This window comes from Mustelus asterias, chromosome 13 (genome assembly GCF_964213995.1).
Source record: "Mustelus asterias chromosome 13, sMusAst1.hap1.1, whole genome shotgun sequence".
NCBI lineage: Eukaryota > Metazoa > Chordata > Chondrichthyes > Carcharhiniformes > Triakidae > Mustelus > Mustelus asterias.
The window spans coordinates 75,623,877-75,650,515 of NC_135813.1; the positions used below are offsets into that span (position 1 = coordinate 75,623,877).

The 26,639-nt window shown below is 40.5% G+C and overlaps 1 protein-coding gene across 11 annotated transcripts in view; it reads left to right on the plus strand.

Annotated features, from left to right (window-relative positions):
- Positions 1 to 13,061: 13,061 nt before the first annotated feature.
- mtmr3 (myotubularin related protein 3) overlaps positions 13,062 to 26,639 on the plus strand; it is a 67,093-nt gene continuing 53,515 nt past the window's right edge. For 5 of the 11 annotated variants that reach the window (XR_013499380.1, XR_013499379.1, XM_078227026.1 and 2 more), the window contains exons 1-7: positions 13,062 to 13,132; positions 15,307 to 15,429; positions 15,773 to 15,848; positions 20,978 to 21,067; positions 22,080 to 22,196; positions 24,002 to 24,034; positions 26,477 to 26,545. Coding sequence is in view for 8 of the 11 variants with exons in the window: in XM_078227026.1 (XP_078083152.1) it covers positions 15,846 to 15,848; positions 20,978 to 21,067; positions 22,080 to 22,196; positions 24,002 to 24,034; positions 26,477 to 26,545 (312 nt within the window). In the remaining 3 variants the exon portion in view is untranslated. Of the gene's footprint in view, positions 13,133 to 15,306; positions 15,430 to 15,772; positions 15,849 to 20,977; positions 21,068 to 21,128; positions 21,159 to 22,079; positions 22,197 to 24,001; positions 24,035 to 25,751; positions 25,822 to 26,476; positions 26,546 to 26,639 lie in introns of those variants that run through there. The other 6 variants (XM_078227031.1, XM_078227032.1, XM_078227033.1 and 3 more) reach the window with 4 other exon arrangements.

Sequence of the window (26,639 nt, forward strand, 5' to 3'; positions counted from 1 at the left end):
CCCTCCCTCCCCCTCCCTCCCCCTCCCTCCCCCTCCCTCCCCCTCCCTCCCCCTCCCTCCCCCTCCCTCCCCCTCCCTCCCCCTCCCTCCCCCTCCCTCCCCCTCCCTCCCCCTCCCTCCCCCTCCCTCCCCCTCCCTCCCCCTCCCTCTCCCTCTCCCCCCCTCCCCCTCCCCCTCCCCCTCCCCCTCCCCCTCCCCCTCCCCTCCCCCTCCCCCTCCCCCTCCCCCTCCCCCTCCCCCTCCCCCTCCCCCTCCCCCTCCCCCTCCCCCTCCCCCTCCCCCTCCCCCTCCCCCTCCCCCTCCCCCTCCCCCTCCCCCTCCCCCTCCCTCTCCCCCTCCCCCTCCCTCTCCCCCTCTCTCTCTCTCTCTCTCTCTCTCTCTCTCCCCCCCTCCCCACCCCCCCATACCGACACTATAATTAAGAAAGCCCACCAATGCCTCTACTTTCTCAGAAGACTAAGGAAATTTGGCATGTCAACTACGACTCTCACCAACCTTTACAGATGCACCATAGAAAGCATTCTTTCTGGTTGTATCACAGCTTGGTATGGCTCCTGCTCTGCCCAAGACCGCAAGAAACTTCAAAAGGTCGTGAATGTAGCCCAATCCATCACGCAAACCAGCCTCCCATCCATTGACTCTGTCTACACTTCCTGCTGCCTCGGCAAAGCAGCCAGCATAATCAAGGACCCCACGCACCCCGGACAATATCTCTTCCACCGTCTTTGGGAAAACAAAAAGAAAGTTTAAGGTCACGTACCAATCGACTCAAAAACAGCTTCTTCCTTTGCTGCTGTCAGACCTTTGAATGGACCTACCTCGCATTAAGTTGATCTTTCTTTACACCCTAGCTATAACTGTAACACTACATTCTGCACTCTCGTTTCCTTCTCTATGAAAGGTATGCTTTGTCTGTATAGCGCACAAGAAACAATACTTTTCATTGTATACTAATGCATGTGACAATGAATCAAATCAAAATCAATTTCCTGCCCCCCCCCCATACTGACTTAAAATTTGATGTGTGTAATATGTATTTGAAAGATACAACACTTTTTTCTTCTCATAATGGACCTAAATGCTGGTTTCAGTAATGTGTAATGTCGGCAATACAATAACCATGTGTTTTACATTCTTTTGTATACTGTGCCATTTGGCGCAGGGCCAAAGACGCTCACCTTAATAATCCTGATCTACTTGTGCTGCCATCTTTTAATGACCAGTGTGGGAAAATTTATGGTGCATCTTCTCTTCTCCAGTTAAATTTTAATTTTACATGGAAGTTTTTGATTTTGACTGATATGCATGTGGTGTGTCAGATCCATGCAATGTACTGAGTTGCTGTAAATGTGTTGGGAATGTTTTTCCATGCAAAAGGAATTTACAAAACATCTTAACACTTAGAAATGCTTGAGTATTTCAGAATTAACTAATTTTTGTATTCAGCAGTAATTTTGTACACAGCAACGAGTGAACAGTTAAACAGTTGTAAGTGATGTTCATTTGAGGGAGGAATGTTTATTTTTATTTATTAGTGTTGCATGTAGGCTCACATCAACGCTGCAATGAAGTTACTGTGAAAATCCCCTAGTTGCCACACTCCGATGCCTGTTCAGCTACACTGGGGGAGAACTTAGCATGGCCAATGCACCTAACCAGCATATCTTTCAGAGCAAACCGGAGCACCCAGAGGGAGCACGTGCAGACGCCGCACACACTGACCCAAGCTGGGAATTGAACCAGGGTCCTGACACTGAGGCAGCAGTGCGAACCACTGTGCTGCCCTTGGTTAGGATATCCACATTCTCCTTCACTTAGTTGAGATGCATGTTCAAGGTTCCATGCCACAGTCTGGATCGGCAGATGAGCTGAGCTCAACATCTTGTCCAACAAAGCATCAACCCTCCAGTAATCTATGCTGACACTGGATTGGGACTTGACCCCACCATATCTGGCTTCAAGTTAAGGGCATTACCAACTGAATCAAATTGAGAAAATTCTGGAATTTTGTGCAACCCTCAGTGGTATTTTGTCACCAAAAGCCAATGCACATCTTTAGGAACAGATGGAATTGTGAAAATTGATTCCCAAAATGCCGGTAGAAGTTCCGTTATCCATGGAACTGCTTACCCAGTCTCTTTAAAAAGCAATTTGTTTTTGTTTTGGGGGCTGTGAACTATTTTATGCAAATACTTTTGGGTGTGGAGAGGAGAATGAAGTACAGAAGCAAATGTGCGATAAATAGATAAGTTATTCTGGCACACAAACACTTTATCAGAGTTGAAAATATTTAAGGTTTTTAGAGTTGGTAAATACGCTGCAGAATGCAGCAAAGTCATGCTGATAGTTATGAAATTGCACCCTCAAGTGTCACAAGAATACTCTAAAAGCCCTGATAAATTTGGAATATTTTTGAGAATCCCAGTCTTAGATTTTGGTTGGGGGAGGAGGGAATAAAAATACTGCATAGATTTTTGAAATATCCAGAAGATGTAGTCTACAGCATTGAAAAAAAATTAAAACCAAAATCTGCATGTAAAATTAAATTTTAAATAGGGAAGAGGAACTACACTTACCACACTTTGGTCAATAAAGGTGACAGCATAGTCAGGATGTAAAAGTGAGAATCTTTGGTCCTGTAGAACATAGAACAGTACAACACAGAACAGGCCCTTCGGCCCACGATGTTGTGCTGAGCTTTATCTGAAACCAAGATCAAGCTATCCCACTCCCTATCATCCTGTACCAAATGACATAGTATACAAAATAATATAAAAGATGTAGTTGTCGCATTGTGTACGGTTTTAGGTATCCTTTCATTGATCTATGAGCTTTCCAAAATAGATTCACTTGTTAATTACAAGTGATGCGGATTGCAAGATTTCTGAATTTGGGGCTTTTTTTGGCTTTAGCTAAAATGTGTGAAATGTTATTTTAAAGTACACTCTTTCTGTTTATGAAAACAATATTTTTAAATATTCTTCGTCCTTCAATGTAAAGATAACCATGTTCAGCATGTTGGCTATTTGGTACAATCTTCCAAAAAGAATCTTGCCAAATATACTCAGCATCTTTAGTAGTTCAGATCTGTCTGCCCTCATACTTGAGAATTGTGTTAAGGATTTTAATATAGAATCTATCACAAATGTAAACAGTTTAAAATGGATGTGTAATGAACCAAATAAAAGTATACAGCTCTGATCAGCCATTGAGATCCAATTTGAATACTGCATCTCGCCAACTACCAAATCCTGCTATGTTTTCAAGGCTCACCCTGGAGCATGACAATTTTGGACTCTTCTCTATTCTTCTTCCTCCTGCACCAGGTGCAAGGAGCTTGGGGTTTTTTTTTGTCCCATTCTTTCATTGCTTTTCCCAGTCTAGTCCTGACCCTAAATTTTGCACTCTTCCGCCTATTTCTAAACTTTTGCTGCCCCGCTTGTTTGTTTGTTTTATCCATGGGACTCTGCGCACCCAACTCTTGATTATTTAATTACTGTTCCTTACCCCATTCATGAGCTTTGCTCAGACATCTTGCCCTCCATCTTCAAATTCACCATCACTCAACCTCAAAAAACCCTCCTTTCCAAATACCATCCCATGCCAACCTGCCTTTTCTTTCTAAGATCATGAACACACTGCTAGTGCCCACCTATCTCTCAATTCCATATTTGAATTGCTGCTATTCACTGGTCTGCCGACAGCATTCTTCATTATAAGTGGCAGTCATGATGTGCTGTTCTTTGGGGATCATCCTTAACTGGTTCCACTGCTATCTGTCTCAAGGTTCTAACGTTAGTCCATTCCTCTGCTACGTGTTGTCACTTGGAAACATTATTTGCACATTAAGGATGACCTTGCTTATGTTTTTTAACTTGCAGCTTGTCACTGCCTTAATTGCATGGCCATAGTCCCATCAAAATCCACTTTTTAACTAGTTTTAGCCAGCTCTCCTAAATCCTTGGTTCATTTTTTTTCCCATATGAACTGCAATTGAAACTTTAAGTTGTAGATGCAACAGAGGTGCAGTTTGTGTGCAGGTTCAAAAGCTGCCAATCAAACTTAATTAAAAAGGGATCTTGGAGTGTGTCTACTTATATTGATGTAAGCATGATCTGTTTCCAGAATGGTTGCTTTTTAAAATCAATTTGACACTTGAGAAGCAAGCATGTGCATCGAGGACATACTCTGAAAGTGTAATGTGTGCAATATTAATTCAAGAATGAGAATTAGATAAAGGGAGTTGTAAAATGGGGCAACTGAAGACAGTTGTGTGTAACAAAGTAGAAAAACTAGTCGACAAGTAACAAAAGATTGGAACAATGATATATTATTATCGTACAAATCAGTCCGTGCTTGCACACACACTGCAGCTCAAGGACATCTCGTCATTTTGATTCAAAGTTGGTTAACCCATCGTGTGATGTGCTCTACTAGGCAAAATATCTTGCCCCCTCTGCAATTTTGTAAATTTTTAGAATTTGGGCACAGTATGATGGTGAATGTGACAATGCAAAAGTTGAAAAGAAAACTTGTTTAGCTTTCATTTCATGGACTAAAGGACAAATGCTCTGAATTGCAGTTCACTTTTCCAATGTATTTACAACAGGATGAACTGAAATATGAAACATTTTGGAGCATTCAGTCAAGGAAACTGTACGACACCGAATAACACTTCAGTTCTCATTCTCCTGTTTAAGTCCCTCTGCTCGACCCTCTCTATCTCTAACTTCCTCTCGTCCTACAACCCTCTGAGAATTCTGTTTTCCTCCAGCTCTGGCGTCTTATACACACTTTCACTTCTCCACCCATCTCTCCTCATTTTAGGTGCTGCTTAATCCCTGTCTCTTTAACCAGACCTTTTGATGCCTATCCTAATGTCATCCCCTTTGGCTTGGTAAAAGTTTATTTCTAATTGCAATGAAATGCCTTGGGAAATTTTGCTACATTTAAATGTGTTTATGGAAGTTCCATATAAATACAACTTATTTTTGTTTCTCCTTTTGAGGTGTAAAGCACAGGATTAAGTTCATTCAAAGATGATGGCCTGGATTTTCCTAATCTCCATAGCCTTGCTGAGAGGTACAGAAATCTCTGCAGCAAGTATTTCAACTCTCTTGATGTGCAATTGGTTGTGGTGTAGTTTTGTAGAGCTTCCCACGTTGGATTGCTGTGATGTTTTTAAATTATTCAAGCAGCCAATCATATTAAAGAATACTCCCAGCCAAACAAAGTGAAAAGCACTTATGAAATCACAAATGCTTTGGAGTGAAACAGAGATTGGGATATACACATGAGGTGAAGATTAGGGCTACAATATTATGAAAAAGCTTTTTAGAAACTTTTTTTATCGAGTAATTAATCCTAATGAATATATTTCTCAAAGTCCTGCATGTTTTTTTCCCCAAGGGCATTTTAGTTATCCAGCAATAGTTACCACGCAAGATCACTTTTAAAAACCCAGTTACACCTCATTCAACAAGTTGCTGATGGCAATTATGAGAGCCAAAAGGGGAAGTTCTTGCCAAATCAACTGGTTCAACTAAAACCTGGCTCTGGGGATTTGTAGTGCAACATGTGGCAAAGCAATGCTTGACAATGCAGCTTCAGAATATGCATTTTAATCTGCACTTGTGCTGAATGTTAAAGTTGCAAATTTGGAGAGGGTCCTATGTGCACGACAAAATGAAGGTTCAAAATGAAAAATGTTGGAAGTTCTGAGTCAAGACTACAGATGGAAATTGAGAAACTAGTCAGCTCTTTGTGGAAGCCCAGGAAATCTGAAGCCCCTAGCTGGGTAGGCTGGCAGCACTCTTGGGGGCAATTGATGATTAACCTTAGAGGAATCAAAATTCAATTGGAAGCCAAGTTTTGGCTCTAACTACCTTGAAGCTTTCCGCACTTGAGCAAATCAGATATTCCCCGATGAGGAGGAAGTGTATCTAGTGAACAAGCTTTAGTAAATTGCTGCAGATGCCGGAAATCTAAAATGGAGGCATTGTTTACCTTCTAGGGTGACAAAAAATCCAATGGCACTATTCAAAAAGGAGTTCCCTGTTGTCCTGGCCAAATATATCCCTCAACAAATATCGCAAAAATATATTTTCTGGTTTTGATTTGATTTATTATTGTCACATGTATTAGTATACAGACAAAGCATACTGTTTATAGAGAAGGAAACGAGAGTGCAGAATGTAGTGTTACAGTCGTAGCTAGGCTGTAGAGAAAGATCAACTTAAGGTAAGTCCATTACAAAGTCTGACAGCAGCAGGGAAGAAGCTGTTCTTGAGTTGGTTGGTACGTGTCCTTAGACGTTTGTATCTTTTTCCCAAAGGAAGAAATTGGAAGAGAATATGGCTGGGATGCGTGGGGTCCGTAATTATGCTGGCTGCTTTGCCAAGGCAGTGGGAAGTGTAGACCGAGTCAATGGATGGGAGGTTGGTTTGTGTGATGGATTGGGCTACATTCACAACTTTTTGTAGCTTCTTGTGGTCTTGGGCAGAGCAGGAGCCATACCAAGCTGTGATACAACCAGAAAGAATGCTCTCTGTGCTGCTATGTAAAAGTTGTTGAGAGTCGTAGCTGACATGCCAAATTTCCTTAGTCTTCTGAGAAAGTAGAAGTGTTGCTGTATCTTGTTGCTGTTTGTGACACTGAGAAAATTGACAGCTGAGTTTCCTTTTGTCTTTTCTGAATTCCATTGGCTGTGTTCCTCAGCTGGGATCCTTTTCTTTAAATATTACTCTTTCATACCTCTAAAATCTCTTCCAGCACGACATCCCTCTCCACACAGCTTTTCTGAAGTCGGGCCTTGTCTGGGGTAGTAACTTCATCTGTCAAGGCAGAAAATTTAGAGAACCTTGCAGAGAAACATGAGATAGTAAATCTCTTGGCTGGTCTCAATGCAACAACAATCTCTGCATATCTTTCTGCATATTCTGGAAAGTGTACCTTCCCTCCATTAAGATGATATTTCCTTGTGCACCAGACAGTGAAAAGCCATAGCACCAGATCACCACAGAATGGCTTATGTCCTACATGACATATCTTGAAAAGAATATGAAAATGAGGCATAGTTTAAAAAAAAATTAAATTAGAAGAGGCTGAACAAAGATTGTGCTCGCATAATTTTCTTAATGTATCTTACTCAGCCAATCATTGAATAAATGCACTATTATGATGTATCTTCTCATCTGTGATTCTATATTCTCATCTGAGCAAAGAATTTTTGTAACACTTTTATCTTTCATGTTGAGAAAAAGAAAAAGATTGTAACCCAGTTGAGTTAGTCATAGCTTTTTGAAAGGTCAGAGTCTGCATTCTCTCTCCCCCCCGCCCCCCCGTGATGAATGTAATTTTAAATTTCAGGAATTAAACACACAGTCCCAAGGACAGTGAGATCCTTTTCTAAATATGCAGATTGAGTTCAAACAACTTAATCAAGATATGCTTGCTGTTTTAACGTTAGTTTGCATGGGAAAAAGAATATGGGCTGAGGCTAGCAGGAGGAAGTTTGGAGAAGAACAGTTTTGTTTGCTGGGAGGGGGGGGGGGGAAATAATCCTCTGTCTACACGCACACGGGTATGATCTGCAAAGTTTCTGACTAATGGCTAGACTGTCATTTCAAGTCATCTTCCTGGCTGATTTCTTGATGAAATCTGACCTTTACGGTTGGCTGGGTCTCTTGTTCTTACAGGTCAATGTCCTGCACAGGAGTTAAAATTCCTGCTTTTTGGAATCAGTTGATACTGATTTAATTTTTCTGTAGAGTCTGAGTTATTATTAAATAGAGTTCTTATTGGGTATTGTATTTCAACAGCACTTTCTTAACCTGCAACCCCTACCACCTCGAAGGACGAGGGCAACAGGTGCATAGGAACACCACCACCTGCAATTTCCCCTCCAAGCTGTACGCTATCCTGACTTGGAGCAATGTTGCCTTCCTTCATTGTTGCTGGGTCAAAATCTTGGAACTCCCTCCTAACAGCACTCTTGGTGTCCGATACCATGTAGACTGCAGCATTCCAAACATACAAGGTGAAGCATTCAGAGTTCAAATCCAAGTACCCAAAGTTCTCCTCAAGCATATCAATGAATCATTCGATGGGATATCTGATGGTTCTATGGCACACATTGCAGTACTCCTGAGCCTCGTTCTCAGGTTTCTGAGCATTGTCATCAACCATACTTAAGTGGGGGGGTCCCTTTTCTCTGAGCAGCCAACTGGTAACTCTAATTCCAGGTATTGAAGGCTAGATAGGTGGAGTGCCACAGGATGAAACCAACATGACAGCTGCCCAAGGATCTGCACACTTAGAGCAGAAGCACTTCTGTTTGGCAAACATGCCTGGCTGTTCAGTGGGTGCCTTTAATTGTCACATGCAGTCAGTAACACCCTGCAACTATGGAGAGTCAACAAGTATTGCAAATCCAAGCACCTGGCTCATTATGCTTGGCATAGTCACAGGCAAAGTTGACATCAGTCGCCTGTCCAATGCATTTCTGGGCTGCTGACTGAGAGACCCTGCAGATGCCCTTCAGCAGGATCCAGAGGCAAAGTTGGGGAAGGCAGTGATTTTTTTTTTTTTGACGGCTGTTGGCTGCAAATGTCTGCCACCATGTTTTTTTTAAATCAACATTTGAGGGATGCAGGCATTGCTGACCAGGTAAGCATTTATTGTCCATGAGAAGGTGGTGGTGGGCTGATTTTCTTGAATGGAATGGCAATGTAGACTATTTCAGTCGGCAGTTACATGTCAATCGCATGTAGGCCAGACCAAGTAAGGATGGCAGATGTCCTTTCCTAAAGGTCATTCATGAACCAGGTGGGTTCCAGTAGTTTGTGGTCACTTACTGATACTGGTCACTATCACTGATATCGGTTTTTTTATTCCAGATTTTGATTTAATTAATTACTTTGTAGGGTTTGAGCTCATGTCTGTGGATAATTAGTCCAGTAATGTCAACCATTTTGCTACTCACCCTGTTCAGACATGTTGAAGAAACTTATCATCTCTCTATAGATCCTCTGAGCTGGGTATAGCCTCCTACAAGTTACCTCTCTTTGTTGCCCTCCTCTCCCTTATGCAGCTACATGTCTGTGACCAGTGTGCTTGTCATCTTGGTCCTCTTTTTTTTTTATTCATTGGACATGGGACACTGACTGGCTAGTTTTTATTGCCCATCCCTTGTTGCCCTTGGAGGGCAGTTGAGAGTCAACCACATTGCTGTGGCTCTGGAGTCACGTAGTCCAGACCAAGTAAGGGCGGCAGATTTCCTTCCCTAAAGGACATTAGTGAACTAGGTGGGTTTTTTCGACAATGGTTTCATGATCATCAGTAGATTCTTAATTCCAGATATTTTTTGTTGAATTCAAATTCCACCATCTGCAGGATTCGCACCTGGGTCCCCAGAACATTAGCTGAGTTTCTGGATTAATAGTCTAGCTATAATGCCATTAGGCCAGCAGCGCCTCCTAACTTGACTTCTAGACTAAGACAGTTTTAGTGGTGCTTGTGCTGATCTGATGGATCAAACCTCAATTTGTGTTGAAGATGCCTCGAGTGTGTAAAATAACCTCTTTGCACAACTACTGTGAACAAGCCCTTTGCTACAGGCAAGAAAGCAGCTATCAGTACTGGGTATTGATTGGAATATTTTCCTTGCATGGCTTCAGTCGTTTTAGCTGCCTTTGTGTATTTGCCCTGCTTTCAGGGGCAAATTCCAGGGAACATATGGGCCCATAGTTAAAGTTTGCAATTACACATTGGTGTCACTCTGATTAAAATACGTTAAGAGCCAGCCAACCTTGCCTAAGGGGTTGCTCACACGCAAACTAAACGCGCTGCTGTGAAAGCTGAAAGTTGGTGGGTTGGTGGCTGTCATTGTCGCTGGTTTGAAAACACCATTTCCATACACTCCTCCACATTGTAATCTAAACATTAACTTTGAACAGGGGACAAACATTTCAGTAAATTTCTCCTCTGGAATGATTTAAATTTCAGTGACCTGAACTGAATTCCGAAGCAATAGTTTTGGAATAAAAATTTTAAAAACGGTGATTAAATTCTTGGGTTAGACACCAGGTCTGGTTCAGAGAATAGAATTTTACAGGCCACTCTGGAAATATTGCATTCCAATTATTTTAAATTGGACGAAACATTCAGGCCAGGAGAACAGTGGTCACGAGTCTCCCAGGTGCCTTTTTAAGCCTAATCAGCTCCATGTAGGAAATAAGAAATTGAAATGAGAATTTCAGTATGATTAGCGGACCCGGGACTGAATTCTCTGGGCCCGCGAGTGTCTCCCACCCTGGCAGGGCATGGTTCCCTCCAGCGGCATTTATGACTGCTCCCCACTACCGGGGAACAGGTGCCCTGACCCCGCTAGACAGAGGCCTTTGAGGCCCCCCAGGAGGTTGTGGTAAGGGGGTTGCCCCTTGGGCAGTGCCAAGGGGTTGGGGCCACAGCGGTGGAACATATTGGGGGCGGGGCCTGTTGGGGACGATTGTGGGGGATGGGGGGACCCGCTGCCATTCTGCAATTGAGATCGCTGGGGGAGGGAGGAGGTGATTGGTGCTGGCCATCTGGTTTGGGGGTGTGGTTCGGGGCTGTCCAGGTGATGATCAAGGCTGGTCATTAGGGTGGTCAGGCGTGCCTGGGGATGGGGGGGATGGGTGATATCAGGATTGTCCGGGGATTGGGGAACTAGGAGATTGGAGGTCTGGTAGAGGCCAGTGGAGCAGCGATCAAGAGGTGAGGGGTGGGGAGGGTGAGGTGTTTGGGGCTGGCCAGCGATTGGGAGGCCGGCAATAGGAGAGGGGGGGGGCGGAGGGACGGGACACTGCACATGCATCGATCTGCGTTCTGAAGGATCGGCGCATGCACAGTGGCCCACTCAGCGCTATGCTGCCGGCCCCTCAGGCTATTATCTCTCAATCAACATCACGAACAGTTTATCAAGTCATTGGATGGGATTTTCCAGCCGTATTCACCCCAAGACTGGAAAATCCGACCCGAAGTCATAGAAATCATAGAAACCCTACAGTGCAGAAGGAAGCCATTCGGCCCATCGAGTCTGCACCGACCACAATCCCACCCAGGCCCTACCCCCACATATTTACCCACGAATCCCTCTAACCTACGCATCTCAGGACTCTAAGGGGCAATTTTTAACCTGGCCAATCAACCTAACCCGCAAGTCTGGGAGGAAACCGGAGCACCCGGAGGAAACCCACGCAAGTCAATGGACCTTTGCATGGTGTTTCTCTTCTCTCTCTCTCTCTCCCCACCCCCTTTATGATTCCCGTGGTGGATGAAAGGAAATTCCACTCATTATCTCATTACTGTTTGTGGGATTTTGCTATGTGTATTGCCTACCTTATTCTCTACATAACAGCAATGACTACACTTCTTTGGCTGTAAAGCGCTTTGAGACACCTGGTGGTCAGAAAATTAGCTAATAAATGGAAGTCTTTTTTATTGAGTTTGAAATCTTGAATATAGGAGAGCTGTCTTGATCCAGCAGTTACCTTGTACTAAAACTTGTGTGACAAAATAAAAGTGAGGTTGCAGCTTTCTCATCCTGGTTAGATGGTTCATCACTTCAAAATGTTGCATGCTACACGTATACAAACCTGGCTCTAGAGGAAATCGAAAATGGAACCTGTACTGCAATGCTTTAATTAACATAAACTGCAGTAGTTGAGCTGGAGTTCTATTTGTCTACTGAGTGTGCATTATTTTGTGTATTAATTTAACACTTCTGTGTCTGCAGCCAAATAATTGCATTGTTTATCACAGTCTACAAAATGCAATCCAGTTCATGTGTAGATCAAAAAGTTGGATTGTTGTAAGACAGACAGAAGTTTGATCATTTTATATTAAGCAACGCAAGTAAATTCTTATCTTAATTCCCATGTATGTCACAAGTGATTTCCTAATGTGTCTTTGCTTAACCACGACTTCTAGCTAACAAAAATAGAACAATTTCATCTAACTGGAACTTCTAAAGGTCAAAAAACAAAAGTTCAGGCATGAAATTCTCGATTTATCCTTTGGCTTGATTTCTGAACAAGTATATCATTTTTCTTTTGACAGTAAGGTAATGGAGATGTTGTTTCTTGGCGGCAATATTCTATCATTGCTCTAATCTTCACAACACAAGTGTATCTGCTTCACTGTTGAGCTTTGTTATATAGGTCTTAATTTCTGCAACTCCTTCCTCTGACTCGCCATGACCCTGCTGGCAGAAGAAAAATTCACCTCTTCAACCAATCATGATCACCCCATGGTTTAGCATTAATATTTGTTTTGACTCTGTCGAACATCATTTTTTTCTCCATTCATGGGATATGGGCATTGCTGGCTAGGCTGGCATTTATCTCTGAACTCTTTCATATAAAATACACTTATAAATGGTTTGTGTTCTCAAATCTGGGATTTTGAAATCAATTAAGGAAGAAATAACAAAGGCTTGGCGTATAATTTTCAAAGTTTCTCTACAAATTAGAATTCTACCACTGCAATGGAGAATAGCAAATGTAATTTCCCTGTCGCAAAAAGTGAAATTTAACTAAGCAAGGAGAGTGTAAACTAATTAATTTTTAATGGGATGAAATTGCTGAGCACAATGAGAGGTATGATCTAATCATGGTCAGTCACCAAGGACTTGACTAACTTGTAGAATTTTTCAGAAAAATAATGAGTGAAGACAATTCAGTGGGTGATTTATGTTGAGTTTGAATAAGCTGCTGATAAGATACCACATGATAGATGATTGGGAGCAAAAAGTGTGAAGGAGTTTCTCCGGAATGGAAAAGTATGAGGTTCTTGATTTTCCATATGGTTGACTTGACAGTTAAGGGAATTGTATCAAAATTTACTGATGACACTAAATCGTGTGTATTAAGCTTCACTGGTGACAAGCTTTGCGCAGCAATATCTATACCATTTGATAATTTGAGTGTGTTTGCAAGTACCATTTGGTTATACTATTAAATTGATATAGTCAGAATGCTTTCATAGCTTTAAAATATTAAAAGTAAAATAATTTTTGTTTTAGGTTTCAATGTGATCTTTTCCAAGAAATAAGGTTTTCGGTAGGGGAAAAAGTCAGAATAACTACAACTTGGTGAGTCATGAATCACAAAATCCATTTTTAGAATAAAGTAATTGGATGTGTTAAGAATTTGGCAGTTTAGAGTTGTAATTTCAATGTATTGTTTTATGGAAATGGTTCAAGAATTTAAAAAGCAGGATTGCAAAAGGTAGAGATAAAAACCTTGAAGTAATTCAATTCCTCTGGTTTTCCCAAATGAAATCTTGCAGCATTTCATTTGGCTATGGTGCAGTGGGCAAATCGGGTTAACACTAATGTGCCAGCTTGTAAACAGTGAGGAATGAACTTGGTGTGATTTGAGGCGATGGTGTGCAATAAATACGATCATTAAGTATGGGCCCCTATGAAAGTGTATGTATTGTCTTTGTCTAATTGAGGGAATTTAAAAGTTTTGAATGGACTTTGATGAATGGGGTGTCTATTTAGCACAATGAAAGCTGTAATAGATATTTAGACCTTTATTTTAATTCATCATAACATGGCTTATGAGGTTTCCCAATACTGAATATTGGGTGAATTAGCATGGAAGGGCTAAGGGTAGTGGCTATAAGGAGCCATGGGGTGGATAGGTAGCATGAAGATAGCATAGGAAATGGCTGGGGGAGGTGATGGGGTGAGGACTAGATGGCCTAAAATTTAAGGAAACAAGTGTGGCGGCTCTCGTGGCTGCATCCAATCTACAGGCCTGAGTGAAAATCAGGTTCAATGAGGTTTTTTTTACTTGAGGTGGGTAGAGCAAGCCAGGAACTTTTCTGATTCGTGCTACCTGCCTTAAGAGCGAAAATCTGACATCTTGATGTCTACCTAATCAGTCCCTTTTCATAATTTTTAGTGCCTCTTTCATGTTCTCCTTTTTTCTACAGAAAAGAGGTGCAGTCTGTTCAATTTTACCTGATGAACATAACCTCAGTTCAGGTGTCATAATGAATTTTTGCACCTTGCAGTCTACCTATATCCTTTTTTATAATATGGAGACTAGAACTGCATTAGCACTTACATTTTTTGATAATGTGTTGGCTCAGTAAGAGTTTGGTAAGAATAAACCAATGTTCTTTCAACCTCCACTTCCTTTCCTATACTTGCCCTTTTCTCCCCATGCCTATTTGCAACTTGCTATTATGTCAATTATACAGAACCTATCTATCAGTCATTAAGAACTTATTGACATTCCAAAAAGCAGGCATAAAATGAAGGTGATATTTATTGTCTTGAAGGTATTATTTGGCACTATTGCTGACTCCTTCAGTTACTTTACTGATAATTGAGATGAGACTGAATGACTGACTGACAGTATTTGGATTGGTTAGGTATTTTATGGATAGGACGTACGTTGGGTAGTTACATATCAAAGCTGCTACACTCATTCTCTCCTCATGAAGGCCTGCCTCAATTCCCAACTCTTGCCTCCATTGGAGTTTCACAAACCACTATTTCTGCTTTCCTGCCTCCATTTTCTTTGACCATCCAAGCTTCTTAACAGTAGCCACTGACTCTCTCTCTCTCAAACATATTTTGCAGTGATTCCCAGGCCACTCAGTTACCTTTGATTTACTATGATATCAACAAAAATAGCGCAATATAAGTCTGTTGCATCTGAATGCAACCACCAATTCTCTCTTGATCTTGAGCCTTGGTCCCTCCCATTCCAGACTCTACATCCTAGTTTCTCTTACCCAGAGAACAAAACTTTCCTCCCTGTCCTACATGGAATCCACCAGCATATCTTCATCTTCTGAAAATGTAACAATACAAATTCAGTGAAAAGTATTTGTGGTGCACACAGACAATTGGTAGCAAACGGAGGTGAAAGGAGGCAAATGGAAGAATCAACAGACAAACAAAGAGTATATAAGGCAATTGTAAGGGAGGGATATGGCAATGCATCAAAAACTGGAGCATAGAATTAGGGTGGAAGAAAAATGGCAATAACAAAAAGAGGCGTATTTATCTTTAGCTTCTCCATGAATATTGCAACTGGAGAGCAACATTTTTCTGTTTGTGTTCCACCTGTTTTGGTTTCCATGATTGGGGTACAACTGTATTATGTGTGCATCACCAGAAGTTGGCAATTCTTGATCATCATTCAGTTGCTATCATCTATGTTGTGTGGTGGGTGGGGTGGTATGTTAGATAATTGATATTCCATTCTACAAACAAATTTATCAACTTTTATTTGATTAATGAAGGTGGATTACCAGTTGTCTTCTCTGTGATGCTGGTTTAGGGATGGCTTAATAGATGGCTGCAATAGTTTTGGGGGCCCAAGTCACACTTCCTTGATCAGATGATGGCAGAAAAAGTACACTGACGTAAGTTCATGAACAAAACTTACTTCAGAAATAGTCATTAATTTATAGCTATAAATGTGCAAATATTATTTTACTAGGATATTAGAACTATATGGAAATCAAGTTTGAAGGTACTGAAAAGCATAATGTAAAAAATTTGAAGGATAAACTTGTAAGTTCATTTATTTTAATTATGTCTTGCAGACCATTGCACTTTTACGAGTTGAATTTTTAAGTATAATACACACACTGTCAGAATCCACTTTACACAATACTATAGTAATTTGTTTTTGCCTTTACTTTGTCATTGGGAAATGACCAAATGAAGTTGCATTATTAATCTCGTTTTAATATGAATTTTCAGATTTGAGCTTGAGACTGAGGTACAGAGAAGTGATACTGAGGAATAATACATAACGTGTAACTGTGGAATTGACATGGTGAGTTGGTTACGAGTTTTGTGATTTTTTTTTAATATAGTGTAGTCTGTTATGTCCAGTGAATTCTCTTGAATTGGTCTTCATCCTTTAGGGACTCTGTATTCCATGAACACTTCCTTAGAAATTTTGAACATGTATATCTCCACAAGACTGCTATATTATGCCATGCTATATAACCCTGCCCCAAAAGAGCAATTTCAACACTGCTTTGGATTGTTTTTTTAAAAAAATAAGTTAAAACCCAAATGTTGTAGATTTTTAAACAGACCAGTTTTTTCAAAACCATTGCCACATCCCGAATATTTGAAAACAACATAATCAAGGACAGCAAATCATAAATGTAAATAGTGAAAAAGCAATTTCAATCACATTCTTCACTTGACTGGTTGACACATGCCTGGAATAATTTACCAGCTCTGTGCCAGAAGTTGGCATAGGGACGGCACAGTGGTTAGCACTGCTGCCTCACAGCGCCAGGGACCCTGGTTCAATTTCGGCCTCGGACGACTGTCTGTGGAGTTTGCACTTTCTCCCCATGGCTGCGTGGGTTTCCTCTGGCTGTTCCGGTTTCCTTCCACAGTCCAAAGATGTGTGGCCATGCTAAATTGACTCTGGTGTCGGGGATTAGCAGGGTAAATGTATGGGGTTATGGGAATAGGGCCTGGGTGGGATTGTGGTCGGTACAGACTCGATGGGCTGAATGGCCTCCTCCTGCACTGTAGGGATCCTATGGTAATCGAGTACTCCTGACAGCTGACTATCCATCTTCATTGAGGATGGTTGCATTTGAATATCTGTCAATCTTGGGAGTCCAGCCATCTCGCTGCAGCTGGTTGACTGACTTGATGTAAACTGTTTTTCAGCAACAGGCTATCACTTTATTCTGATTATTGTGAATTGACATTTTGAAATTGTCAATTTCACAATCAACATCCTATTTATCAGCAATTGAGGGTCAAGCTGACCTTAAGCTCATTTATCACTGACTTCGGCGCACAATTATGAAAGTACGTTCTAAATGGAAAATCTTTTTCTTGCAATAAAAATCCGAGGCTTGGCCCTGCAGCAGGTGATGAAATGACTCTCTTGAGGTTTCTGAGCCAGGTGATGTGCTTTTTCCTCAGCATACAAGTATAATTGGTATAATTACATCAACATGCACTGGAAACTTATTTAAATGAAGCTGTGAATATTTAATGGAAAATTGCTTCGTAATGCTGATTGGTATGGAATTATCTCTTGCGTCAGTGCTAGTAATAGTTCAGTAGTGCAAATAAAATTTAACTTTACGTTGCTTATGAAAATAAATTAATCTTGGACAACTTTGCATAAGCTACCTATATTTTTAATAACTTCTAATTTCAAGTGAAAGTAGAACTTGTCCAATGAAGTCATGTTTAAAACTACGCCAGTTTAATTTTTAGTATGTAGATGGTGAGAAAACTGGGCATCAACAGTGAGTGCCTGGTTAAATATTTAACTATCCATTTTTGTTAAATAGCTATGCATGTGCAAAGGGTCAAATAGTTTCCTTAAGTTTATTGAGCAAATTTTTAATCGTTAAAATTCACTTTTTGAAGTTATTAGTTGGAGTACAGTCAAAAACCTCTTGAGGAAGATAGATTATTTTTTTCTGGCAGAGAAAGCTTTACTACTCGTTTTGAAAGTGTCAGGCAGGGAGGAAGCAAGGCTCAAATAAAAATGTCCTCTGTCCTTCACATCAGCACCCTTAGCAACTCAAAGTCACATTCCTGATGCAGTTAAGTTTGGAAGCAGGGAAATCTCACTTGATATTTTGCGTGGTTAGGGATCCTCCTGTTATCTGGTGGCTGACTGAAGCTGAATTCGGGAAGGAAATTCCTTAATTTTTGGATGTTCCTCTATACTCTCAGTAACTACATAAAAAATTTCAGTATGCCCATCAGCTGCTTCGTCTAAAAGCACAGCATTATCTTTTAGGTGTAAACTGAGGGTACCCAGTTTTATAACACTGCCACCACTCTTGACTCTTCTACTATTGCTACATTTTCAGACAGTTATCTGACATTTGGTACTAGATGAGCAGAAATTTTCTCCAATTAAATATTGGGAAAACTGGAGCCATTGTTATGGGCCCCTGCTCCAAATGCCCTTCTTTAGCTACCTACTTTAACTCTCTCCCTTGCAGCTCTCTGAAACTAAAACAGACTATTTGCAACCTTGGTATGTGACCCCCAAGAGGAGCTTCCAACCACATATCAGTGCCATCATCAAGACCACCTATTTCTACCTTCGAGCTATTACCCAACTGCATTCCTGCCTCAGCCCATCTGCTGAAAGCTTCATTCATGTCTTTGTTACCTCCACACTAAACTATTCCAGCATATACTGGTCTGGTCTCCCAAATTCTGCCCTCTGTATACTTGAGGTCAGTCAAAACTCTGCTGTGTCCTTACACCATTCTATGTCCTGTGCCTGCTGTCCTACATTGGCTTTGAATCATAGAATCCCTACAGTGCAGAAGGAGGCCATTTGGCCCATCGAGCCTCCGTCGACCACAATCCCACCCAGGCCTTATCCCCGTCACCCCACATATTTACCCTGCTAATCCCCTGACACGAGGGTCAATTTTGCATGGCCAATCAACCTAATCTGCACATCCTTGGACTGTGGGAGAAAACCGGAGTACCCAGAGGAAACCCACGCAGACATGGGGAGAATGTGAAAACTTCACACAGACAGTGACCCGAGGTTGGAATTGAACCCGGGTCCCTGGTGCTGTGAGGCTGCAGTGCTAGCCACTGCGCTGCCCCTTTGCATCAAGCAATGTGCCTTCATTTAAAAAAAAATCTTGTTTACAAATCCCTCCATGGCCTCACTCCTCACTGTGCAATCTCATCAAGTCTCCAAACCTTCCTGGGTATCTGCAGTCATCTAATTCTGAAGTTCCTGAATTTAATTGCTCCACCATTGGTAGCTGTGCCTTCATTTGCCTTGGCCCTAAGCTTTGAAATTCTCCCCTTTAACTTCGCTGACTCTTTATACCTCTCCATCTCTCTGGCTAAGCTTTTAAAATTGAGTTTGTGTCTTTATATGCTCTGTTTGTGAACAGAATTCCCACTCACCTGAAGAAGGGGCTTGCAGCTCCGAAAGCTTGTGTGGCTTTTGCTACCAAATAACCCTGTTGGACTTTAACCTGGTGTTTTTAAACTTCTTACTAAGCTTTTAGCCATCAGCTCCACTCCTGTCTTTTGTGACTTAGCGGCTAATATTGTTTTATAATACTCCTTCTGTAAAGTGCCTTGGGGCACCATGTTATATTAAAGTTGCAACATAAATATAAGTTGTTTCCCAGGTCTTGGAGAGAGTTTCTATAAGCTGGCTATTTTGTTGCAACAGAGACGATGGGAAGCTTTCAAACTACCCTGAATATAAAGGTCATGTTTCCTTTATAAATAAAAGCCACATTGTACATTGAAGAGATTAAATAGCAACTGTGAGCGACAATGACCTGTTTTTTGCCTCAAGCTTCAATAATTTCACGAAGTACTTGAGGTTTGATGAAGAAGGGAATAAATTGTTATCGTTTTTGGCTTCAATTTAACATGGAGGATTTTAATAAAGTGCCTGTCCATAGTTGCAGCTTTCCTTTTGACTGTAGCTGCTTCATATTCAGCTTCAGCTAGATGATTAACTCATTGCAGTCCTCATTCAAAACATTGTTCAGTGCAGTTGAGTAGGTTCTAAGTTCATTTACAGTGCTAGAGTTCCGAAATGGCAACTTTAACAAGTGGCAGAGCAGAATATATCCATCATAGATGACTGGTTCAGATAACTTTGTGTGTAATCTCCGGATCTTGTAAAGCTCAAATTTTGGTTTAAAGCTGTTTGCAGATTCTGGCACTTCATGCTTATGCAAAACATTTTTAAAAAACCATGGCAACTGAACCATTTTGTTTCAAACACATCCTCAAAACACAAAGTTAAAATAGGTGTTAAATAATTTAGACAGATAGTGAGTGGTCAGTCTGTTACTGCCCAGTTGACTGGTTACTGACATTTTCTACACAGCGTGATGTACCCAACTAAAGTTTGAAGGGTCCACACACAGTGTGTAAGCTTAGTTTCTAGTGTGATTTTATGTAAATAGACTTTCCTTTTGGAGATAGCTTATACTTTTTTGTTTTACAATGAACAAGCCAATTGAAGTTATATATAGTAGAGAATTAAGGAGTTTGTACTCACACATTCACCAGAGTGTGTGTTTCTGGTTCTGCTTAGCAAGGAGAACACTTGAAGGAAGGCAGTTTCTTACAGAAGGGGAACATTCCAATAGCACCTAGCAACCAGAAAGAATGCATTTGGAAAAACAATTATGATTGGGTAGCCTGTCCTTGATTGGAAATGGTAATGGTACTTTTTTTTAAAATCAGCTTTGTGAAATGGCTTGTACAGCATAATAATTCATCTGTTGATACCTTCTGAATATCGATATCAGTAATTAGCAGAAAGCAATTAAATAATACATTGTAACATCCCCAGTTCAAAGTCCATTGTTTGGATTCGCCAGTTGTCTGAGTGTTTTAAGCAGGTCCACCTGTTCCCACAACATCATTGGTATCATTTTAGTACAGTACTTTGGGAGTGGAAACATGGTGGATACAATATTTGGCTCAGTGAAACTATTTTCATTACTGTTTTATAATGTTTGATCACTTTTATGTTTCAGGTAAGTATTTATATCTACAATGTCTTCCAATTCTCACATTTGTGGTTAGGTATTCTCATGTCATTCTATAACCCAGGAAATTCTTGACTAGGTACCAAGCATCCTGGACTGCAGAGGTTACAGCATATATATTTACAGTAATTCAGCTATTGAAGCATCAGCTTAGGTATATTAAGGCAAATTTTCTTGGGACATAGTTGTGAATATTAATGCCACCATAAACCAAGTTTGCCAGAATGAATATGCCCTCGTTCCTGTGTGTTTTGACAAACCTGCTGATATCAGGAGGATGTATGCATTTGAATAATGAATACAACCCTACAAAATAGGTCATCTTTACAAAAGGAATGACCATTGTAAATTAACTGGGAAAACATAATATGCACTGTTTGGCTAAAAAGGAAACTAATCCTTCTTTCAGGATGAAGAAGGACAACATAGTTTGGAATGTATCCAAGCCAATCAGATCTTTCCCAGAAAACAGCTAATTAGAGAAGAAGAAAACCTCCAGGTACAGAAGAAAAATATGGATTTAATTGGAAGTACTGTAGACTTTCATCCAGTTTTCCATTTGTAAATGAGGTATTCTGATCATTTCCATGGTAAGTGATGATCTGCTTAACCAACCTCCATTTATCAGTATCGGGTTCCCAAATGGTATGCTCCCAAATGATACTGAGATCAATAATTCAAACCGATGTTGGGGTTGGTGCTTGATCTCCTATTGACACTGATTTGGGTGGATACTTAAAACGAAATGAAAATCTTGCATTTATGCAATGCCTTCCCTGACCATGGAATGTCCCAAAATACTTTACTACCAATTAGTATTTTTTTGAAGTGCAGTTGCTGTTGGAATGTGGCAGCCAATTTGCAGGTCCCAGAAACAGCAGTATTATGATGAGAATCCAATCTATTTTTGTGATATTGGTTGAGGGATCAAATTGGATAGGACCCTGTTGAAAACTACTCTGCTCTTCAAAATAGTGCTATTGGATCTTTTGCACCCAAGTGCACAAATAGGACCTCCAAAAGACAATACCTCAGCAGTGAAGCATTGGAGCACTCTTACCATCTTGTATTGTAGTGTTGGTCTAGATTTTGTATTCCAATGTGGAGTGGCACTCGAGTCCATGACCTTTTGACGCAGGCAAGAGTGCTACCAATAAACTGCAGCAGACATATCAGGATCAATTGGCAGGAATTTCCTGATTCCCCCATCCCAGTTGAAAATGCTGCTTTTGTTGTGTGGAGGTCCTGAAGTACCAGACTATTAAATGTTAGTGTTTTATATAGATTTTAGGAGTCACTGTCTGCCTGACTTCATAGGAGTTAAGTATTCTCTATAACAAAGCGAGTTTGTTTTAAATTTCCATCTGAGCTGCACCAGTGTGCTGGCTATGTATTTGAAGGCTGAGCCAAGATTATGTCAGCAAATTTCTGTATAACTAGATGCAATATTAGGTTGTAGAATTTTGTTTATTCATGACTTAATCTGCGTAATAACTGCTTCCCAATTTTAGGTTCCTTTTCCTGAACTTCATGGAGAAAGTACAGAATACATAGGACGTGCTGAGGATGCAGTTATTGCTTTGTCTAACTACAGATTGCACATCAAATTTAAGGAAACAGTTGTGAATGTAAGTGTTGAAAGAAGTTTTGAATGATCAACAGCTGACCAAGTGAATTTTTATTGGGTTTGGACTTATCTGGCACATGTTATGATATCTGTTTTTTCTGGGTAATTTGTGCAGCTAATAAACTAGTTTGTGTTTTTACAAGAAAAACGATATTATAGAGGGGTTTGCATGTGAGAGCAAGATAAAAAGAAATAGTGTGTCATTTTTGCTGTGATTAGGATGCAAATACGTGGGAGGTTTGAGTGTTCTTTACAGTAAGATTGATTATCCAGCCTTTTGGAGTAGCACGATTGCATCTTTGTGACCCAGCAAACAAATGGGGTCAGTGTAAATCCCTTTTAAATCGGGCAGATTCATGAGTAAAAGCTACATCCAATTTCCAATCTGTTACATATTTCCTGAAATCTTTGACCATGCCACCTACCTCATTTTGCTTCTGTTCTTTTTTTTTTAAATCCTGCTCTTTTCCCTCTCCCCACACTTACTTTAGTGCCCCTGTTCTGTGTGCCTTTAGCTCTTTTACCACCATTTCCATAAACAGCATCTGCTTTCACTCCCTTCCCCACATTGACAATCTTCTTCCCACCCCTGTCATACTTTCTGCAATCTGTGCTCTTCCTCTCCCCCCCCCCCCCCCCCGCCCCATGCAGTCTTATTCTCAAAATCACTCCCCATTCTTGTGCACCGTTTTCCTTACCCTTAATCTACTTTCTTCTGTTTTTACTTCTTCTGATTCTTTCTGCCCAGAATTGCAGAAGCTAGTAGAAATATTGGAACATAAGCAAGCAGGCGAGTTAGAGAGAGCAACATCAAGAAATAAATAAGTTAAAACACAGTACAGCTCTTCTTTGAGGTGATTAACAGCAGTAACATCAGGACTTGGGTGAGCGAAGGGAGTACCGTCATTAACCAATTTGTCTGGAACATGGTGAGAAAAAATGTTTGCTGGAGGTGAGGTCTAAGAGTATGGTCACAGAGGTGCTGTCATTTTCTAGTCTAGCCATTGAGCCTTACTCATTCCATTTCTTTCAAGATCAGTTGGCTAACTATTGTTTACTACCTTCACACTCCTAGCCTCAGCACAGATAGGTGAGCATTATTAAGGAAAAGTACTTGCCTTTAGAAATGCTCCCAAAAGAAACAACTTCCAGTTCGGGCATTGTTAGACTAACTGTGCTGTGAGCTGTTTTGGCAGGAGCATAGTGCATTGAAACTGTTGTTGTCATTGTCCTATCAGCAACGTTATATTGTCCCTCAGACAGGACATTAGGACTTGAGGATGGTGGAAAGTAGTTAACCCTGCTAAGAAATCTGGTGGCGCTTCTTTGCTAATTTTATAATCCCTGTCAAAAAATCAGAATTGCCTGCAGGTTTTTGAGGCAAGCAATTTTGGTTAAAAGCACTCATCTACACTGATCAATGACTCTATGCAGGAGGGACCAGTTAAGAGGTGCTCCATGGCATGGATAAAATTGAGAAGTAGTAGAATTTGTGCATTAGATTGCACATTTCTGCTCTACAGAATTCTGCAAATACTGTAACTCGGCTGCACGTTCTTACTAATACAGAGAGAACTTGAAAGAGTTAAGGATTATGACTGGTGGAGAACTTTGTTTCAATAACGTAACTGGAAAAAATGTTTGCATTAGGGACTAGTCTATTGGGTTTAATCCAAGCAGAGGATATGCATTGCTCTGTTAAATGAATATACAGAATGGAAGTGTTTTAACTTTCTGAATTCTACTTTATAGCTTACAGAGCAAAGAGATTTAGCTTTTCTGTTTTGTTTTTGGTTTCCTGTGTAGAATATTTATCAAAATACCTCTTGTGAAATAACAGTAAGTATGATTTCTTTAAGTAACTCTAGCATCATTGATGAAATTGTCATAGCATAATGCTGACAGTGCATTGTGGCATTGCAGACCTTCATGCACGATTGAGTTAAATTGTGATTTTTAACCAAACATTGCATAGTAATGATAATAGAATTTCCTGAAGCAGTGTTGTAACTAAGCCTTATAATTGCATTGATAGCAATGTACTGTAGGAAAAAGTCAAACTTAAACAACTTGCTGTTTGATTCTTGTAAGTACTCATTCTAACTGATATTCCATTAATGACGAGTACTATTACTTCATCCTACTGTTATACAACTCTGTTCTCCAGAGAAACAATTCAAGTTTGGGACAGCAAAATCTACACGTTGTATTGCTGCATGAACTAAACATTTCAAATGGACATATCGAAATATTGGTGCCCATTATTATGCTTTACTGGAATCCTAAAAACACTGCTGAAGGATTTGCAACCTTTTATCATACTAATTAAGACTATCACTGTTATAATGCAGTTCAGAGCAAGATTATGCTACAAACTAATATGTTTTCAATTAAAACTGACTTCCTAACTAAATTGATTTATGCCAGTAATTATATATCTTAATTGAGTGGCTATAATTGAAAATGTATTAAACTTGTTTCAAAATTCTCTTACACTTCATATTTGTTCCATCGGTACCAGATGTTCCTTTATCAGCTGCATTAAGCTGAACGCATGGACGGTCCGAGCCATGGAATCAGTTGCTTGTTTTTTTTTTGCACTGCCTGTCTCAGCACTCTTGAATTAATGATGCATGTTCCATATGGCTATTTTGCTGCTCTTGGATAGGCTTTTGATATGTGAGAATACGTTTTGTTATCTAGGAGGAGAATTAAATAGTTTTAGTATTTAAATGAGCCTCCATGTTGTAATATGAAGCATGAAAGGGTCTTTCCCATGTTTTCCCAACTTCATTACTCAATATCTTTTTAAAAATTCATCTTCCCTCCTTAAAGTGGTGAAGCATTCTGGAGTCGGGTTACATGGGAACCAGCAACTGTGGGATCTTTTCCAAGTGGCTCACGAGATCCATTTGTGCTGCATATTTGTGAGACTAGTGATCATTGTTGAGCAGTTTAACTGTAGGGGGCAATCTTGATCTTGTCCTCCATCTCGGCCTTTTGACCAAGATCAAGCGTAGACTGAAGTGTGAGATCGGGTGCAATGCCTGTTTTTGTCAGCCTCGATCGAGTATGTCCCTTTTATCGGGACCATAAATTGGATTCAATTTAAAGTGGTTTCTGGGCAAGGAAGGAGATGGATTAGGGGCTTGCTCCATCCACTTTGCACAATGGCTTTGTAACTGAGAAAGGAATAAAGTTTTTTTTTAAAGAAAACTATTGTCCTCATCTAATGATCCATGCACTTTGCGGCAGCCTCTGGATAACAAGCAGATGCTAGGATTCTGGCTTATTCTAATCCTCCTCTAGCCCCCCCCAACTTGCTTCCCATCCTCCAAAAAGGTGTTCAGACATTGCCATTTGTTATGCCCCTGCTGGCACTGAGACTAAGATGAACTATTTCAGAACACACAGAATCAAATCTGGAACCTTCCGGTCTGTCTGAATCAGTATTGTTACTCAACACACTTAATCATTAAGCCATTGCTAAGATTTTTGGTGAAAAGAAGCATACTCATTTTTGTGCATTCATTTATTTTAGGTTATTGTCTTATAGATGCTTCACCTTCATACATTTCATCATGCAGCCTAGGAGTGAGAACCTCAACTCCTCCAATTGATCTTTGGTAACCAATGTGTTTCCAATATCTCATTCCTCAGAAACATAGATTATTGCATACCTCTGGATTGGTGGTGATTTATTTTTAAATGCTAATAAATTTGAATCTAAGGCGGAAATATTTGAATTTTACAGTTGGAAATGTTATAGCTTATCCATATGGATGTGGCTTAGTCATAGCCCACAAGTGATAAGGTGAGAGTACATAATCTAGGCCAGTGGTTTCCAACCTTATATTTCATGATACACTTTATATTTTAAAAAAAAGTTGAGGCACACCTCATATCTTCTCTGAACTGCCCTCTAGAAAAAGTGTTTTTGGGGCGATTGAGCCTGTGCTGTCCTGGGCCCACTTCATTTTCTGCTCCTTGCAGCACAATCTCTAATTCAAGGCTGTTTCTTCTTTCCTTAATTTGGCTCCTATTTCGTTCCTTTGTCTTCTTCCCTTGCTTGGGAATTTTGTTTTTAACTTTACCCTGCCTCTGCTGTCTTTTTGAACCTCCCTCCATCTGTCTCACTTCTCCCAGGGTCTTTGCACCCTTTTAAGTTTTTCTTTTTGCGTGGGCTTATGGGGTCTTTGTTTTAAGCTCCAAGTTTCACCAGTTGGCATGGGCCTAACCAAAGTAAAAAATCTAAACCGCGGGTGTGCGGTTCTTTCCCAGCCACGTGTGCGTAGGAGGCCTGAGGTTCGTCGGACCTTGGAGATGCTGACCACAGAGCTGAAGGCTAAGGTTAGTTTTAGTTCAATTAAATGAATTTTAATCATTTTGAATCTTTTTTTTTGTGGCACACTTGGGTCTTTGTGGCACATCAGTTGGGAACCAC